The 17,831-nt window shown below is 49.3% G+C and overlaps 3 protein-coding genes across 4 annotated transcripts in view; all 3 read right to left on the reverse strand.

Annotated features, from left to right (window-relative positions):
• cfi (complement factor I) overlaps positions 1-17 on the reverse strand; it is an 11,574-nt gene extending 11,557 nt beyond the window's left edge. For both annotated transcript variants that reach the window (XM_084691940.1, XM_084691939.1), the window contains exon 1: positions 1-17. This exon is cut by the window's left edge and continues 381 nt beyond it. The gene's annotated coding sequence lies outside the window, so the exon portion shown is untranslated.
• A 400-nt stretch (positions 18-417) lies between these two features.
• On the reverse strand, positions 418-12,158 carry ttc39b (tetratricopeptide repeat domain 39B). The gene is made up of 19 exons (XM_084691941.1): positions 11,889-12,158; positions 8,895-8,929; positions 8,390-8,494; positions 8,099-8,230; positions 7,669-7,745; positions 7,498-7,565; positions 7,012-7,076; positions 6,764-6,869; positions 6,277-6,342; positions 5,716-5,824; positions 5,357-5,424; positions 4,941-5,000; positions 3,957-4,118; positions 3,775-3,866; positions 3,397-3,517; positions 3,191-3,302; positions 2,946-3,063; positions 2,747-2,863; positions 418-2,628 (listed from the first exon to the last, which is right to left on the reverse strand). The coding sequence occupies exons 1-19, from the start codon at positions 11,925-11,927 to the stop codon at positions 2,532-2,534; spliced, it is 1,749 nt and encodes a 582-aa protein (XP_084548067.1). The 5' UTR covers positions 11,928-12,158; the 3' UTR covers positions 418-2,531.
• A 2,016-nt stretch (positions 12,159-14,174) lies between these two features.
• Positions 14,175-17,745, reverse strand: LOC146221561 (uncharacterized; the record flags this gene model as incomplete). Its single annotated transcript, XM_084692042.1, has 10 exons — positions 17,605-17,745; positions 17,115-17,213; positions 16,931-16,995; positions 16,682-16,817; positions 16,404-16,598; positions 16,077-16,195; positions 14,901-15,959; positions 14,683-14,785; positions 14,509-14,610; positions 14,175-14,387 (listed from the first exon to the last, which is right to left on the reverse strand). Coding segments are annotated over exons 2-10 (2,076 nt in total), but the record flags the coding sequence as incomplete, so codon positions are not given.
• Positions 17,746-17,831: the final 86 nt, after the last annotated feature.

Raw genomic sequence — 17,831 nt, forward strand, 5'->3', positions numbered from 1 at the left:
GTCGTCCTCTCCTCTGTGTCCCCTACAGACCAGGTCTCTTGTTAATCAGTATCTGCTTGTGTCTACAGTGTCTGCCCTCTCACCTGCAGTTTATCGACATCACTGCTCCTGCTGCCAGTAAGTCAGCAGAGGACTTTCATCACAAGCAAATACACCGACCATGTGTGTGTGTGTGTTATTGTGTATGGTAAAGTGTGTGTGTGTGTGTGTGTTAGTGTGATAGGATGGTGCAACATCTGAATGGAATTTAACAAAAGCAGACTGAAGGAGTCTAATGCAAAAATACATGCGGTATTATATGTATGTATATGCATTGCCTACATATATATATTCATGTGTGTATTCAGAAAAACAGAGTAGTGTGAACAGTCTACAGGTACGTATGTGTTTGTGTATTCAGAGTAAGAAACAGACGTATTAATCTCATGTGTTTATTGCTATCGCCAGTCACACTGAGAGAACACATCGAGTCCTGTATACAGACTATATATAGTTAGAGAACACATCGAGTCCTGTATACAGACTATATTTAGTTAGAGAACACATCGAGTCCTGTATACAGACTATATATAGAGAACACATCGAGTCCTGTATACAGACTATATAGAGAACACATCGAGTCCTGTATACAGACTATATATAGTTAGAGAACACATCGATTCCTGTATACAGACTATATTCGAGTCCATGGATGACAGCTTCCTCTGCAGCGTCTAAACTAGCAGTCACAAACACTGTTCCCCCATCGCATACACGCCTGCCTCCTCATCCTCGCTGCTGGTTTATGGTTTTGTGCGTTTGATCTAACTCTAACTGGATGGAGATATAGAACACCTTTATTATTACTATAATTAGATGTAGTGAATGTCTTGCAAATAATGTATCTCCATTCAGCTAGCTAGGTGTCAATAGTAGTTAGGTATAGGTAGATATCGACAGTAGCTAGCTAGGTGTCGACAGTAGCTACGTTAACTAATTGTCGACAGTAGCTAGCTAGATGTCGACAGTTGCTAGCTAGGTGTCAACAGTAGTTAGCTTGTAGTTGACTTCCTATGGCTTAACCCCTTAACAAGTACACACCTTCATTAAAGCTGACTGTTCTACAAGCTGGTTCCAGAACTTTTGACTTTTCTACAAGTGGTTCTACAAGTGGTTCTTAAACGTATTGTGACTGACAGAAGGAAGGAGAGCAGTGTTCTCAGATAAATATAGGCTATGTGTGTGTTTAGACTCTGGACAAGGGGGAGTTACCCCAGTCCTGTTGATTGCACAACCCACATCTCAGCTCAAGACAAGATACACACACCCACGCATGTAACACACACACACGTAACACACACACAGAGCAAGGCAACTTGTTGGTTTCTGCATGGAGTGTATATTACCCCTTTGTACAGCTGGGTTCATCTACTCTGACCTTGCTGCTTTACTAACATGTCCTGGAGGCTGGAGGTACCGTGCACACACACGCACACACACACTCAACCTCACACACTCATACACTAACCCTCACACACACACACACTCACCCTCACACATGCACATTCACTCATACATACTTACACTCACAAACATAGGCTACATACACAAGCACAGGTACAAACATTCACAAGCGCACATTATTGCATTGTCATTTTGAGCTCTCTAACCATGAAGCAATGAAGGCCTAACTAGGCCACAGGCAGGACACACACACAGTCAAATATTTGGTCTAAATTACAAAGACATGTATGTACATTAAAATGTAACTTGTGATTGGTCCAAAAGAAGACAGATTGTGGTTGCCAGGTTGGGAGGTATAACCCTCTACCTGGGACCTGTAGTGTTGAGGAGACAGACTGTGGTGAGAACAGCCACCAGGGTCAACTGCCATGCTGGCTCTACACCAGCAGGTGGTGCTATGGAGTACCATCAGACAGAACAGGCCATTACGTTAAAAACGGTCTCGTTCATAACAATACACACATCACCTGCTCCTCTGGGCCTAGACAAACACAAAGGAGTGTGGTTGCCAGGTTTGGTGTGTAACCCTCTGCCATAGACCCAGGGGCAGAGTGACCTAGACTAACGGCAGGGAGAGTGAAAGACAGGTAATGGTTACGGAGAATGTATTGCTTATATATCAGTGATTCAGTAAAGGCTGACGACGATTGGATGCTGCACATATGGTAGCAAGAGAGTGTCTGGTGTAAGTGTGTGTGTGTGTGTGTGTGTGTGTGTGTGTGCGTGCATGTGTTTAAGTGTCTAAGCCACTGTTGGTGACAAGGCTGAGTATTTAGTGTTCGATACCAAAGGCTAAAATACACCACAGGCTTCATGTTGTTTGTGGAGGTCTTCTTCTGTGGTAAACCTCTCCATGGGTTTATGAATAGAAGTCTTCTTCTGTGGTAACGTCCACAGGTTTTGTATGAATACAGGTCTTCTTCTGTGGTAGCCTTCAATGGTTTATATGGTAATGAGGTCTTCTTCTGTGGTAGCCTGTAGTGGTTGTGCATGAGTCCAGGTCTTGTTCTGTGGTGGTGTGGTGGATCTCAGGGGGTGCTGATGGGAGATCCTTTGAGGCTGTTGAGGGCAGCGTGGATCCGGAAGTGCAGGCGTGACTCCATGGAGTAATCCTTGTAGTTGAGCCTGGGAACACACACACACCAGACACACACACCAGACACACACCTAGATTACTTAAAGCTTCCAGGGTGCTAGGCATGTGTCCCAGTCCTCTGTGTGTGTGTGTGTGTGTGTGGCGTACTTAGCGTTCTCGATGAAGCGCTGGGCCTTGGGAAAGTCTCCCTGCAGCTTGTAGAGCAGACCCAGCTCATACAGGGAGAAGGGCACCAGGTAGTGATCATACCTGATACGACGCTCACTGCAGGACAGAGCATGGTCAGTACTTTTGTCTGAGTGTGTGTGTGTGTGAGTGTGTGTCTGGTGTGGTGTGTGTGAGTTACCTGGAGAGCACCTGAGTGAAGCAGAGCTCAGCCTGCAGCAGTCTGCCCAGGTGTTTGAGACACAGTCCCTTCAGCATCTGCAGCAGACACTGGTCATCTGGGAGGTACTCTGAAGGACCTAGGGGGAAGAGCATGTGTGTGTGTGAGAGAGAATGGTATGTGTATGTATGTGATGTGGACGTGGTGTCGTCCTGTGTGTGTGTGTGTGTATGTGTGTATGTGTGTGTGTGTGTGTGTGTACATACTAGGGTCATCTTGTAGCTGCTGCTCAGCCGTTTCTATGGTGATGAGAAGACTCTCTGAGGCATCAGCTCTCTTCCCCACGATGGTGAAACCATTCCACACATACATCATCTCCTGCACACACACACACACACAGTTAGTAGTGAGTGTGTTTGTAGTGTGTGTGTGTGTGTGTGTGTGTGTGTGTGTGTGTGTGTGTTAGTCTCACCAGTGCTGGCACTACCAGTTTGACAGGGCTTGAGGAGTTGTAGCGGCGGGACTTCCTGATAGCAAACTTCTCAGTGGGGATGGACTTCCCAGCTAGACGCTGTTTCAGACCCTCCACCTGTCTGCACACACAATATGCACACACTGTTATAAGACGGTATAAGGTGTTACAAGGTGTTATAAGGCACAGTGATCATGCGTTGCAATCAGTAATAAGGTGTTATAAAACAATATAAGCAGTGATGTATGAGTTATAAGTAGTAATACAAGGTTATAAAGAGTAATATGCAGGATTTGGTGTTATAAGGCGTTATGAGCATTAATAAGTTGTTATAAGATGTAATAGCGTGTTCTAAGCAGTAATAAGGGGTTTCCTAACTTGAAGAGTTCCACAACGTTCTCTCCTGTCTTCTGTACCTCCTCTTCAGGAAGCATGCTAAGGATAGCAGCTTTCTGGTACACGTAGATAGCCTGCACACACACACACACACACACACAGTGGATAAATGCTTGAGAGTGAGTGTGTGTGTGTATTGTGTGTGTGTGTGTGTGTGTGCGTACCTTGGACCAGCGGCTCTCCCTGCAGAGCAGGTCAGCGTAGCGGTAGGCCTCCAGCCAGTCCTGCTGGTAGGAGTGAGCCCACATCAGCTCCCAGTAGCACAGGTGGTGGATCTGCCTCCACTGCTGCTGGGACTGGATGCACTCCTGCAGCTTGGCCTGTCCCTGGAGCACACAGGGTTACACAGGGTTACACTGGGTTACACAGGGACACACTGGGACACACAAGGTTACACAGGGTTACACAGGGTTACACTGGGTTACACTGGGACACACTGGGACACACTGGGACACACAAGGTTACACAGGGTTACACAGGGTTACACTGGGTTACACTGGGTTACACAGGGTTACACAGGGACACACTGGGACACACAAGGTTACACTGGGTTACACAGGGTTACACAGGGACACACTGGGACACACAAGGTTACACTGGGTTACACAGGGTTACACAGGGACACACTGGGACACACAAGGTTACACTGGGTTACACAGGGTTACACAGGGACACACTGGGACACACAAGGTTACACAGGGTTACACAGGGTTACACAGGGTTACACTGGGTTACACTGGGTTACACTGGGGCACACTGGGTTACACTGGGTTACACAGGGGCACACAGGGTTAGAGAGGGGTTATGGAGGGTTAGAGAAGGTTATACTGGGTTATAGAGGGGTTATGGAGGGTTAGAGAAGGTTATACTGGGTTATAGAGGGGTTATGGAGGGTTAGAGAAGGTTATACTGGGTTATAGAGGGGTTATGGAGGGTTAGAGAAGGTTATACTGGGTTATAGAGGGGTTATGGAGGGTTAGAGAAGGTTATACTGGGTTATAGAGGGGTTATGGAGGGTTAGAGAAGGTTATACTGGGTTATAGAGGGGTTATAGAGGGTTAGAGAAGGTTATACTGGGTTATAGAGGGGTTATGGAGGGTTAGAGAAGGTTATACTGGGTTATAGAGGGGTTATAGAGGGGGACCCACCTTTTCAAAGTTCCCCCTGAGCACAGCGATGCGAGCAGAGTAGAACAGGATGATCGAACCCTGGAGGAGACACACACGTCACAACACATGGTGTGTGTGGGGGGGGTGTGGGGTGTATGGGGTGTGGGGTGTGGGGTGTGTGTGTGTGTGTGGGGTGTGTGTGTGTGTGGGGTGTGGGGTGTGTGTGGGGTGTGAGGTGTGTGTGTGTGGGGGGGGTGTATGGGGTGTGGGGTGTGAGGTGTGTGTGTGTGGGGTGTGTGTGTGTGGGGGCGGTGTATGGGGTGTGGGGTGTGTGAGTGTGTGTGGGGTGTGGGGTGTGTGTGTGTGTGGGGTGTGAGGTGTGTGTGTGTGGGGTGTGTGTGTGTGGGGGGGGGGGGTGTATGGGGTGTGGGGTGTGTGTGTGTGTGGGAACTCACATTAGGATACCTGTCCAGGTACGGCTCCAGCAGAGCCTCAGCCTCCACTAAGTTCCCTTCTCCTGTCCCTGAAACACACCATCACACAGGGTTAGGTGAGTGTGTGTGTAGTGTTAGGTGTGTGTGTAGGGTTAGGTGTGTGTGTAGTGTTAGGTGTGTGTGTGTAGGGTTAGGTGTGTGTGTAGTGTTAGGTGTGTGTGTGTAGTGTTAGGTGTGTGTGTAGGGTTAGGTGTGTGTGTAGTGTTAGGTGTGTGTGTGTAGGGTTAGGTGTGTGTGTAGTGTTAGGTGTGTGTGTGTAGGGTTAGGTGTGTGTGTAGTGTTAGGTGTGTGCGTGTAGTGTTAGGTGTGTGTGTGTGTACCCAGAATGAGGGTGACGTAGGTGTGGTAGAACAGCAGGGTCAGGACACAGAGGATGGCTCTCAGACTGTGGCTGTTCGCTCCTTCAGTCAGCTGGGCCAGGCCAAAGCTCTATAACACACACACACACACACACGCACACACACTGTCAAGGTGATCATGTTGCACCGTGCCTGAAGGTTGAGATGTGTCTGATAAATACAGAGCGTTGCTTGACTCTGACCAGTAATACTGTTAGAACTGCTGCGGTGCTTCGTACATGTACTGTTAGAGGAGAAGGGAGAGAGAGAGAGGGGGAGAGAGACATAGAGGAGAGAGAGAGAGGGGGAGAGAGACATAGAGGAGAGAGAGAGAGGGGGAGAGAGACATACAGGAGAGAGAGAGAGGGGGAGAGAGACATAGAGGAGAGAGAGAGAGGGGGGAGAAAGACAGAGAGAGAGGAGAGACAGAGAGAGAGAGAAAGAGAGAGAGAGGAGAGAGAGAGGGAAGGGAGAGAGGGAAGAGAGACAGAGAGAGGGGGAGAGAGACATTGACAGAGACATAGACACAGAGTGGGGACTGACTCGGTTTCCAGAGAAGCCGATGAACTCCAGCAACCGGAGAATCCTCTGAGGAAGAAGAGACAACATCTGAGAGAGGAGAGGGGGGAGGAGAGGGAGGAGGAGGAGAGGGGGGAGGAGAGGGGGGAGGAGAGGGAGGAGGAGGAGAGGGGGGAGGAGAGGGGGGAGGAGAGGGAGGAGGAGGAGAGGGGGGAGGAGAGGGGGGAGGAGAGGGAGGAGGAGGAGAGGGGGGAGGAGAGGGGGGAGGAGAGGGAGGAGGAGGAGAGGGGGGAGGAGAGGGGGGAGGAGAGGGAGGAGGAGGAGAGGGGGGAGGAGGAGAGGGGGGAGGAGAGGGAGGAGGAGGAGAGGGAGGAGGAGGAGAGGGGGGAGGAGAGGGGGGAGGAGAGGAAAGCAGGGCATTAAAACATTTACAAACATTTTATCAATCGATATTATGCACAAGTATCTTTGTCTCAAACACACCCTTACTAAAACACACATACACACTCACGAGATTGAAAGATCCGATGCCCAGTTTGACTCCACCCTCAAACTGTGTGAACGAATCAGTGTTGGCTCCCAGCTCCTGACTGGCCGCCAGGTAGTTCTGACACTCCCTGCCGGACAGACAGGAAATTACATCACAAACTGTGGTTAAACAGGAAGTGAGGTCTTAGAGATAATCTGTCAGTATGACCAAGGTTTAGAAAAACAAGCCTGAGTGTGGGAGTGTATGGGTGTGGGTGTGTGTGTTGTTACTTGTAAATCTGGTAGCTGGTCCGGACCTTTATCCCTCCTTTGATGAAACTGATCATGTTTTCATCCTGAGAGAGAGAGGGGGGGAGAAGGGAGAGAGAGAGAGAGAGAGAGAGAGAGAGAGAAAGAGAGAGAGAGAGAGAGAGAGAGAGAGAGAGAGACAGAGAGAGAGAGAGAGAGAGAGAGAGAGAGAGAGAGAGAGAGAGAGAGAGAGAGAGAGAGAGAGAGAGAGAGAGAGAGAGAGAGAGAGAGAGAGAGAGAGAGAGACAGAGAGAGAGAGAGAGAGAGAGAGAGAGAGAGAGAGAGAGAGAGAGAGAGAGAGAGAGAGAGACAGAGAGAGAGAGAGAGAGAGAGAGAGAGAGAGAGAGAGAGAGAGAGAGAGAGAGAGAGAGAGAGAGAGGGGGAGAGAACCAAACAGTCGGGGCATTGCAGAGAGTAAAAACCTGACTAGTGTGATGTCACTTCCTGTTTGTGACGTAATTTCCTCACCTGTATGAATGTGAGCGTAGCTTTCTGCAGAAGGCACTCAGCATAGCAGATCTCAGCATGCATCTCCTCTGAACACACACACCACACACGCACGCAGAAGTCACACTTATTGTCACAATAAGGCATTGACGTCAAGGCACATGATAAGGTAACCTCGGTAACCACACACACCTTCTCTCAGGCTGTTGCTGGACTGTTTGCTCACCAGGTTGGATAAAGACTCCACCATAGAATTCTTCTTCCTGAACCTGGAGACACAGGCACACACACGCACAGACACGCACACACACAGACAGGCACACACACGCACAGACACGCACAGACACGCACACACGCGCACACACACGCACAGACAGGCACACAGACGCACACAGACACGCACAGACACGCACAGACACGCACACAGACGCACAGACAGGCACAGACACGCACACACGCACACAGAATGATTACAAGGTGTTGCTCTATTCATAAACAAACACACACACAATCTTACACACACATACAGCAAATAAGGATTACAATGTGTTGTTCAATTCATAAACACACCCATTTACACACTCATTTGCACACCCATTTACACACACACACACACACGTACCTCTGGCAGGTCTGCAAGGCCTCTTTGATGGTTGCCATGGCAGCCTGGATGTCTCTGTGCTCGAAGGTCATAGCAGCCTGCATGACCAGGATGCTGCTGTAGCCCAGAGCATGGTACATGCTGTCCTTCCACCTGCACACACACACACTTACATTCTCAGATTTTATTGACACATACACACACGTGCAGTCCTACCAAGCTCACACACACACACACACACACACCATACACCCACACACCATACACACACATTCTCAGATTTTATTGACACACACAAATGTGCAGTCCTACCAGGGTTTGAGCAGGACCAGGGCTTCTGAAAACTTGTTGTTGAGGACCAGGTGCAGCGCCACGCTCACCTCCTCTATGGAACTGTGAAGGTCCATCTGGGACGCCCTGAGAGAGAGAGAGAGAGAGAGAGAGAGAGAGAGAGAGAGAGAGAGAGAGAGAGAGAAGAGAGAGGGGGGGGGAAAGAGAGGGGGGGGAAGAGAGAGGGAGAGAGAGAGAGAGAGATAGAGGGAGGGGGGAGAGAGAGAGAGAGAGAGAGAGAGGGGAGGGGAGGGGGGAGAGAGAGAGGGAGAGAGAGAGAGAGAGAGAGAGAGAGAGAGAGAGAGAGAGAGACAGACAGAGACAGAGACAGAGAGAGAGAGAGAGAGAGAGAGAGAGAGAGAGAGAGAGAGAGAGAGAGAGAGGAGGGGGGAAGAGGGAGAGAGCATGTGTGTGAGTATGTCTGTGTGTGTGAGTGTGTGGGGTGTGTGTGTGTGTGGGGTGTGTGTGTGTGTACTAAATTACTCACACAGGTATTCGATCAAAGGCATCTTCAAAGCAGTCCTGTAAAACACACACTGATTAGAACACACACACACATCTGAGAGAGAAGTGTGTGTGACATGTGTGTGGTTTGTCTGTGTTTATGTGTGTCTGTGTGTGCGTGTGGTGTGTGTGTGTGTGTGTGTGGTGTGTGTCTGGCAGACTACGTGTAGCACTATAGCTAGCAGGCTAATAATAGCACCCGGCCAGCTCTCTTACATAATCTCTCAGTCTCCACACACCCCCAACCCTCTCTCCCTCCCTTTCTCTCTCCCTCCCTTTCTCTCTCCCTCCCTTTCTCCCTCCCTCCCTCCCTCTCTTCTAACCCTGTCAGCCTCAGTCGTGATCCCATCTCCCTCCTTCCCTCCCTCCCTCTCTTCTAACCTTCCCTCCCTCAGTCATTATTCCATCTCTCTCCCTTCCTCCTCTCTCCCTCTGTCAGTTTGTCTACTTAACTATGTTTAATGAGATGAGCAGAGTCTTTCTCAATAATCATCTATGATGATCCCAGTTAAACTGATCAGATTAAACATACACCACTAGAACACACACACACACACAGTTTAGGGCCTCCTGGACGAGCTCTGCCGTGGGGACTATGGGAGTTGAGGCCTATCGTGGAGCTTTACCATGGGTGCGTAAAGTTTATATTACTGTTGCTTGCTTTCCTACAGGTAAACTTTTTAGGTTCATGTGGTTTGATTTGTAACTTGTTTAACTACATGATCATATGATTCTTCCCATTGGAACTTATTTGCTTATCACAATGTATGCTTCATGTTTTGGCTCCCCACAATGTTTTTGGGGCTATGTCGTTGTTTATGATCAGTGACCTATGCACTTTGTAAAGCTCTCACTTGGAAGTCGCTTTGGATAAAAGCGTCTGCTGAATGCATAAATGTAAATGTAAACTGTGTGTGTGTGTAGTGTGTGTAATGTAACTGTGTGTGTCTAGAATGTATATGTGTGTGTGTAGTGTGGGTGTAGAGTGTATGTGTGTGTGTGTAGTGTGTGTGTGTGTAGTGTGTAATGTAACCCTTGTGTGAAGGGAAAGTCACAGTCTTGTTCCAGAGTTGATGACCTGCTAGCTTCCTAACCCTAGTGACTGACCCTTATCTGCCGTTCACAATGAGCAGGCACAACCACTGCAAGCTGTGTGAGTGAGCGAGTATGTTATGTAACAGCTTAGCAAGTGTGTGTGTGTACAACTTGAGCATTATGGGTTGGGTGGTTGAGCTGGTCAACTGCCAGACAAAGAAATAAACACAGATTACTGTGTGTGCGTGAGGGTGAGATTGACTTCACATGATGCATGTGTATTCAGTGTGTGTGCGTGAGGGTGAGATTGACTTCACATGATGCATGTGTATTCAGTTTCTATGTTTCCATAGTAAAACTGCTGCTGAGCAGTTACTAAGACAGCTTAACTCAAACACATCCCCTTTCTCTTTCGATCACACACACACACACACACACACACCAAGTCTAAATTGAATAGGTCTCCAGAAAACAATGTGTCCTGAGGTCTGCTATTATATGGTGTTTATATATGTGTGTGTGGTGTGTGTGTGTGTGTGTGTGTGTGTGTGTGTGTGGTGTGTGTGTGTGTGTGTGTGTGTGTGTGTGTGGTGTGTGGTGTGTGTGTGTGTGTGTTGGAAGAAAGAATTATCAACCTGTGAGGCACAGGTGGCCAGCCACTCCCTCATACCCACACACACCACACACACCACACACACACACACACACACACCACACACACCACACACACTACACACACCACACACAACACACACACACATGGCCGTAAGTCACAAAACACACTGAATTTTCCATTTGGAATAAATAAAGTTTGATGTATCTATTTATCCATTCAATGGCATTAGCTGATTTAGCCTATCATATAGGGAGGGGAGAGGAGAGGAGAGGTAAACACTGTTTCTCCATCATTCAGCTGATAATGAGTCACAAGGTCATTCTACACGCACACACACACACGCACACACACACACACACTAGACTCCCTGTTGAAGAAAGCTGTCTCAGCTGCTGTCATTAATTAATCATACTGTGGTGTGTCCTGTTACCACCAGGTCTCCATCCAGGCCTCTCCCTTCTCCACACATACACACACACACACACACCAAAAACACACAAAACAATGTCTAGCTCATCGATCACTCAAAACATTCCAATCTAAGGTAATGATGGTGTCTGTCACTCTACCAGCCACCCCTTCCAGCCAGCAAATAGGGAAATCAGACATACAGCTGTTACACAACTTGTGGCTGCATGGAGACAGAGCTACATAGTGCTGCCTGTCTCCCTGTCTGCCTGCTTGTCTATCTGTCTGTCTGTGTCCCTGTCTGCCTGCTTGTGTATCTGTCTATCTGTCTGCCTGCCTGCTTGTCTATCTGCCTGCTTGTCTATCTGCCTGCCTGTGTACCTGCCTGCCTGTCTATCAACCTGCCTGTCTATCTGCCTGCTTGTCTATCTGCCTGCCTGTCTATCTGCCTGCCTGTCTATCTGCCTACAACTGAAACTCTGTCAGCCCAGCGCCACGTCACAGAGGGTCTGGAGATCCAAGAGGCTCGAGCTGCTAGACCTCCTTCCTCTGACTCTCTCGGAAGTCGTGACCTATTAACACCACCGGCTGAGCGCGTTCACACCGTGACTGTCTGTCTGGCACACCCTGAAATAGACGCGGGTACGGTAGAAATGGAACGGTAGGTTTTATCTCCCTTGATACGCTGATATTTTCCCACATATGTTGTCCACGTGACCGTACAGAAGGCTACTCCCGGGAGTACAATGTCCGTTATAAGACACCACAATCTCGGGTTCACACCTCGGTTCACACGGTCTCACTTCACGCTCACCCGGTCTGCCCCCGGTCTGTGATAACGATCCCCATCAGCGTCTACCTTCATCATACAACCTACATTCATCGTCCCCATGCCCTTCCCCGGTACCGACGACTCACCTCATCCTCGTTACCGGCTCCGTTACCAACGTGTGCCATGTCTGTCCGTCTCCTCAGCAGAGTGGACACTCGGACAATCGAGATAAAAATACAAACGTGTTTTACGGTAAGAAGAGACGGCTACTCCATGTCGCGAGCGTCCGAAATGCAGTGGCCAGGTAGCGCGCTTGTGCGTGCGTACTAAACTGTATAGTCCCGGTCACGTAGAGCCCTTAATTCTTCGCAGTTGTTGCTCAGACGGGTGTTGCGAGCTGCGGCTGTGAATTCGGTGACTTTCCCTGGTCGATGAACGCACCTCCGGAAAGCACAAACCGCGGAGCAGGGGCAGGGCCACCCCCGGTAACGACGCCACACCCACATTTCCACTCTTGCTCACGGAAGTTGAGAGAGAGAGACATAGAAAGAGAGAGACAGAAAGAGAGAGAAGGCGGGCGGGCGGGCGGGGCGGTGTAGGTTGGTGACACGTCACTGTCGCATAACCGAGCGGGACACGGAGTCTTAATAATCGCTTTATGATCTCGTGCGCTTTCAGCTTTCCATCTGCTCGTATTCCAGATTTGTAATGCAGATCATTGTTTTCATTCACGGCTCTGTGCGTGCCCTCCACGTCCCCCACCCCCGTTTGTGACACAGATGTGTAGGTTTATCGATCAGTAGCAGAGGGAGTGTTTACAGTTGTAGGTTACAGACCAAGCTCATGTGGCTACCTGGTTATTTATAGCAAGAGCAACAAACCCACTGGAACGATCCTGGCCTCAGGCCGACGTAAACCGCGGACGAGAGGCGGGTTTTACGAGTTCGTCATAGAAACTGCATTATACTTCTCCAAATATGATAGGCTGTGAGGGTTTGCAGGACGTGTTTACTGTGATGTGTCCCTGCGTTAGAGAATGATCGGGATATTCATTGTGACGGTGGCCTTTGCAGGACGAAAAGGTTCTGGTGTTGGGTCTCATCACATCTCTGTCCATCCCGTCACAGTATGGACCGTGTCCTCTCTCCTTCCCTGCACTTCTGGAAAAGCCCTGTAGGGGGCAGTCACCAGCCCACACACGCATCACATCACACCACACATCATACCATACACACAACATACGAAACACACACGTGAGGCACCAAGCTGCTGTCTGTCCACAGGTCTTGTTTATTCCACAACAGCTGCATCAGTACATGGTTTACACTAACACACCACTCTCAATATAAAAACACCACAAGTATAAAAAATATTTAAATGATAATTGACATCTGCTTGCTTGTCCATAGAAGATACACTGCGTAAAACCAAAGTATATCACAGTAACTCTGTGTGTGTGTGTAACAGAAACATAACTCTCCAGTCTAGACAACAGCTAAAATTAATTATGGCAACATGAATGCTAACCGTAGCATTTAGCTAGCTGAGACATCAACATTAATGCAAGTAACTATAGCAACATTAATGTTAACTGTAACCCTAAGCTAACAGTAATTATCGTAAGATTATTGCTAACTGTAGCTTTTAACTTGCTGTACCTATAGCAACATTAACGCTAACTGTAGTTTAGCTAGCTGTAACAATAGCAACATTAATGTTAACAGTAGAGCCAGACCTTAGGCCTGTTCCATAAAGAGAGTTGACCAAATTCTGAATAATGGAAAAGGCCCCAGGCCTCCCACAGCAGCAGTTACACTGAGCACGCCAGAAACCACACGTGTTAAAAAAAATAACAAAGGTTTCCACTAGGGAGCTAGCCATGGAGCTAGCCATGGAGCTAGCCATGGAGCTAGCCATGGAGCTAGCCATGGAGCTAGCCATGGAGCTAGCCATGGAGCTAGCCATGGAGCTAGCCATGGAGCTAGCCATGGAGCTAGCCATGGAGCTAGCCATGGAGCTAGCCATGGAGCTAGCCATGGAGCTAGCCATGGAGCTAGCCATGGAGCTAGCCATGGAGCTAGCCATGGAGCTAGCCATGGAGCTAGCCATGGAGCTAGCCATATCTCCCAGGCTGCTACACACAGAAGCACCTGTCTGGGTTACCCCCACCCCCACCCCCCCACCCCTCCCCCCCTCTACAGTCTCCTCCCCCTTGTGTCTCTTTTACTGCCCCTCTCCTCCCCCTCCCTTCTCCCCCTCTCCTTTGTTCTCCCCCTCTCCTCTCTTCCTTTCCTCCACCTGACTCATCCTCCTTCGAACCTCCTGCAACAGCTCCCCTCTCCTCCTCTCCCTCTCTTCCTCCCCTTTCTCCTTTCCCTCCTCCCCTCTCTCCTTCCTCTCCTCCCCCCTTTCTCCTTTCCCTCCTCCCCTCTCTCCTTCCTCTCCTCCCCTTTCTCCTTTCCCTCCTTCCCTCTCTCCTTCCTCTCCTCCCTCTCCCTCTCTCTCTCCCTCTCCAGCCGCAGGGAGGACAGAAGGGCTGTGGGCAGAGGTTCATCTTTCTCCCCCAGCAGAAAGGCGTTTTTGAAGCGATGGTAGAGCATCGACGACTTGTCCATCACGGCCTGGCTGCCACGGAAACGACGCATCTGACACACAGACACACACAGTGAGTGTTAGATGACCAGTGTGAGAACACCTGACTGTGAGTGGGATGGTTCATTGTGGGTGCTTAAAGGCGTGTTTGGTGATTGAGCATGTGGGTGCTACCTTGCGTAGCGTGGATATGAGTTCACTGTGTCTCTGGACATGCTGGGAGGTGACGTAGAGCATGCTGAGCTGGTTCAGAGCCAGAACACACCTCCGGATGTCCTGGGGGAGGAGACATCAGGCCTTTACAAATGTGTGTGTGGAAGTGTGTGTGCAAGTGTGTGGAAGACCTACAGGGTTGTCTGTCTTCAGAGAGATCCTGATGTCTCCATGCAGTCGGTGCAGAGTGGAGTCTACAGCTGTCAGTCTGGGAGGAGCCTGCACACTCACACTGGGCCTGACACACACACGTTAAAACACATCACGGGTAGGGTCATCATGGACACGCGCACCCTCACACACACGCGTGCACACGCACACACACACTCACACACACGTGCACACACACTCACCGAGGTGACTGTGAGTCCTTGATTGCCCTCTTCTCGGACAACCTTTCCTCCTCTGTCTGGTTTGGTTCTCTCTCTTCGGTCTTGTCTGCTCTCCGATCCTCCAACCTCTCCTCCTCTACGGGTTTATCGGCTGTTTTCTTACTGGCTGCTGAAGTCTCCTTGCTCTCCGTTTTCTTACTAGCTGCTGCAGTCTCTTTGTTATCTGTTTTCTTACTGGCTGCTGCAGTCTCCTTGCCATCTGTTTTCTGACTGGCTGCTGCAGTCTCCTTGTTATCTGTTTTCTGACTGGCTGCTGCAGTCTCCTTGTTATCCGTTTTCTTACTGGCTGCTGAAGTCTCCTTGCTATCCGTTTTCTTACTGGCTACAGCAATCGCTTTGTTATCTGTTTTCTTACTGGCTGCCGCAGTCTCTTTGTTATCTGTTTTCTTACTGGCTGCCGCAGTCTCCTTAATATCCGTTTTCTTACTGGCTGCCGCAGTCTCCTTGCTATCTGTTTTCTTACTGGCTGCTGCAGTCTCGTTGTTATCCATTTTCTTACTGGCTGCTGAACTCTCCTTGCTATCTGTTTTCTTACTGGCTGCTGCAGTCTCCTTGTTATCCATTTTCTTACTGGCTGCTGAACTCTCCTTGCTATCTATTTTCTTACTGGCTGCTGCAGTCTCCTTGTTATCCATTTTCTTACTGGCTGCTGAACTCTCCTTGCTCTCTGTTTCCTTACTGGCTGCTGCAGTCTCCTTGTTATCCATTTTCTTACTGGCTGCTGAACTCTCCTTGCTATCTGTTTTCTTACTGGCTGCTGCAGTCTCCTTGCCTTTCACCTCCTTTCTGCCTGCTTTTAGAAGAGTTTTTTTACTGTCCATTTCTGTTTTCTTGGTGACTCTTTCAGTCTTAGCGTTTGTTTTCTTACTGACTGCTTTCTTCAAATCAACTTTTTTGTCAACTGGTTTCTTAACATTCAGCTTCTTGCTGTCTGTTTTCTTGCTGTCTGGGTCCTGAACAGCAAGCTTCTTTCTGCCTGGTTTGTTGACTGTTGCGTTCCTCCCAGCTGGGCTGTTCCTCCTGAAACACATTGCAGCTGTATTCTTACTACACAGTGAGTACACACACACATAGACACAGCTGGTCTTGAGGGCTGTGTGTGTGTGTGTGTTTGTGTATACGTGTGTGTGTACTCACTGAGAGCTGGTCTGGACTGCTTGTGTTCTAGAGTCCCTCCTGGAGGTCTTGCCAGCAGTCAGGAGACCCTGAAGAGATCTTAACACACTCTTCCTCTTCTCTGCTAGACGCTGCTTCCTCTACACACACACACACACACACACACACACACACACACACACACACACACACACACACACACACACACACACACACACACACACACACACACACACACACACACACACACACACACACACATGCACCGTTAATGCTGTAGAAAGGAAGGAAGGACAGATGAAGAGGGAAGGAGAGAGGAAGAGGGAAGGAGAGATGATGTGTCCTAACTTCCTCCTCCACCAGGTTGCTCCTCCTCCTCTCTTCCTCTCCTCCTCCTCCCTTCTCCTCCACTGAGCAGGCCTGTTTCTCTCCTGCCCTCCCCTCCTCTGGGTCACGCTGCTCCTCCTCCTTCTTCTTCTTCTTCTTGTCCTTCTCCTCCTCCTCCTCCCCTCTCTTCCTCTTCACCCCTCCGGCTGCTGGACCCTAAAGGAACATCTTACAGTTACACATTGTGTGTGTGTGTGTTTGTGAGTGTGTGTATGTGCGAGTGTGTGTGTGTGTCGTACCTTGGTCTTGCTGCCTACTCCAGGCTTGTGCTCGATCTCCCACATGCCCTCAGTGAAGCCCCGGATCCTGCCCCCCTGGCCCAGCCTGGCCTTGTTGCCCTGGTAGGGCACGATGTTGACCAGGGGCAGGGCGGCACTGGGGGACACACACAGGATACCAGATCAAACCTCAGCAGTTCAAACTACATGGGTCATGTTTTGCATTGGTGTTTGGTGTATAGGGTCAGGGTCAGGGGTCAGGGTGCTCACGTCTGGTGGGTTCCAAAGAAAAACACAGGAATCTTCTTTTTGGGCCCTTCTTGAGCCTTGCATATCTGAGGCACACACATGAACACATTACAGTTCACAAACAGTCCTGTGTGAGTGTGTGAGCGTGTGTGTGTGAGCGTGTGTGTGTGTGTGTGTGTGCGTGTGTGTGTGTGTGTGAACTCACCCTGGCTGGCCAGTAAGGGAAGCCTCTCATCTTGGCGAAGACAAGATCTCCAGGCTTGAAGGGGTCAGTAGCTTTAGCAGGCATCCTGTCCTGCTCAGACTGGTGGTAGGGTGGAGATGAGGAGAGGGGAGGAGGAGAGGAGAGATGGGGGGTGGAGAGGGGAGGAGGAGAGGGGAGGAGGGGCGTAGGGGTTGAGTGAACGGAGGCATCAAGCTGAAGGATTGCAGCTTGCGTTTTGCAATATAACTGTAATGCAAATATTCACGACAAAGCTTCATGGCATATCGTACTATCATAAAAAAAGACATGAGCTTTATAGCTGGCCGTGCACCACTGATACGACCACGGTGCACAGTGGCCAGGCAACGTTAACTTGGCTAACGTTAGCGCGCTGACATTTAAAGCAAGACCGCACAGAAACAAAACTATCCATGTTGCATGTTTTTTATATCGTAAAGCTAGTACACTAGGCTGTATATGAGTCGCTTACCTGAAAGAGAGTTACTCAATAACGAGACAGACGTTGCGAGGAATCTAAGTACGGGCTGTTTTTACTTAAAAGCTTGTTTCTTGTTGCCTGACTCCAATTCGTGCACATAGGGTTGCCAGGGATTTTATCCCCCTAATGAGATAATTCTGGCAACCCAGGATGCATCAACCGGTTAGCTAAAACACAAACATTAGCTGGGCTAAATCCACTGAACCCTAATGTCATTT

The sequence above is a fragment of the Hypomesus nipponensis genome, chromosome 25, assembly GCF_054491055.1.
Source record: "Hypomesus nipponensis isolate SF chromosome 25, ASM5449105v1, whole genome shotgun sequence".
NCBI lineage: Eukaryota > Metazoa > Chordata > Actinopteri > Osmeriformes > Osmeridae > Hypomesus > Hypomesus nipponensis.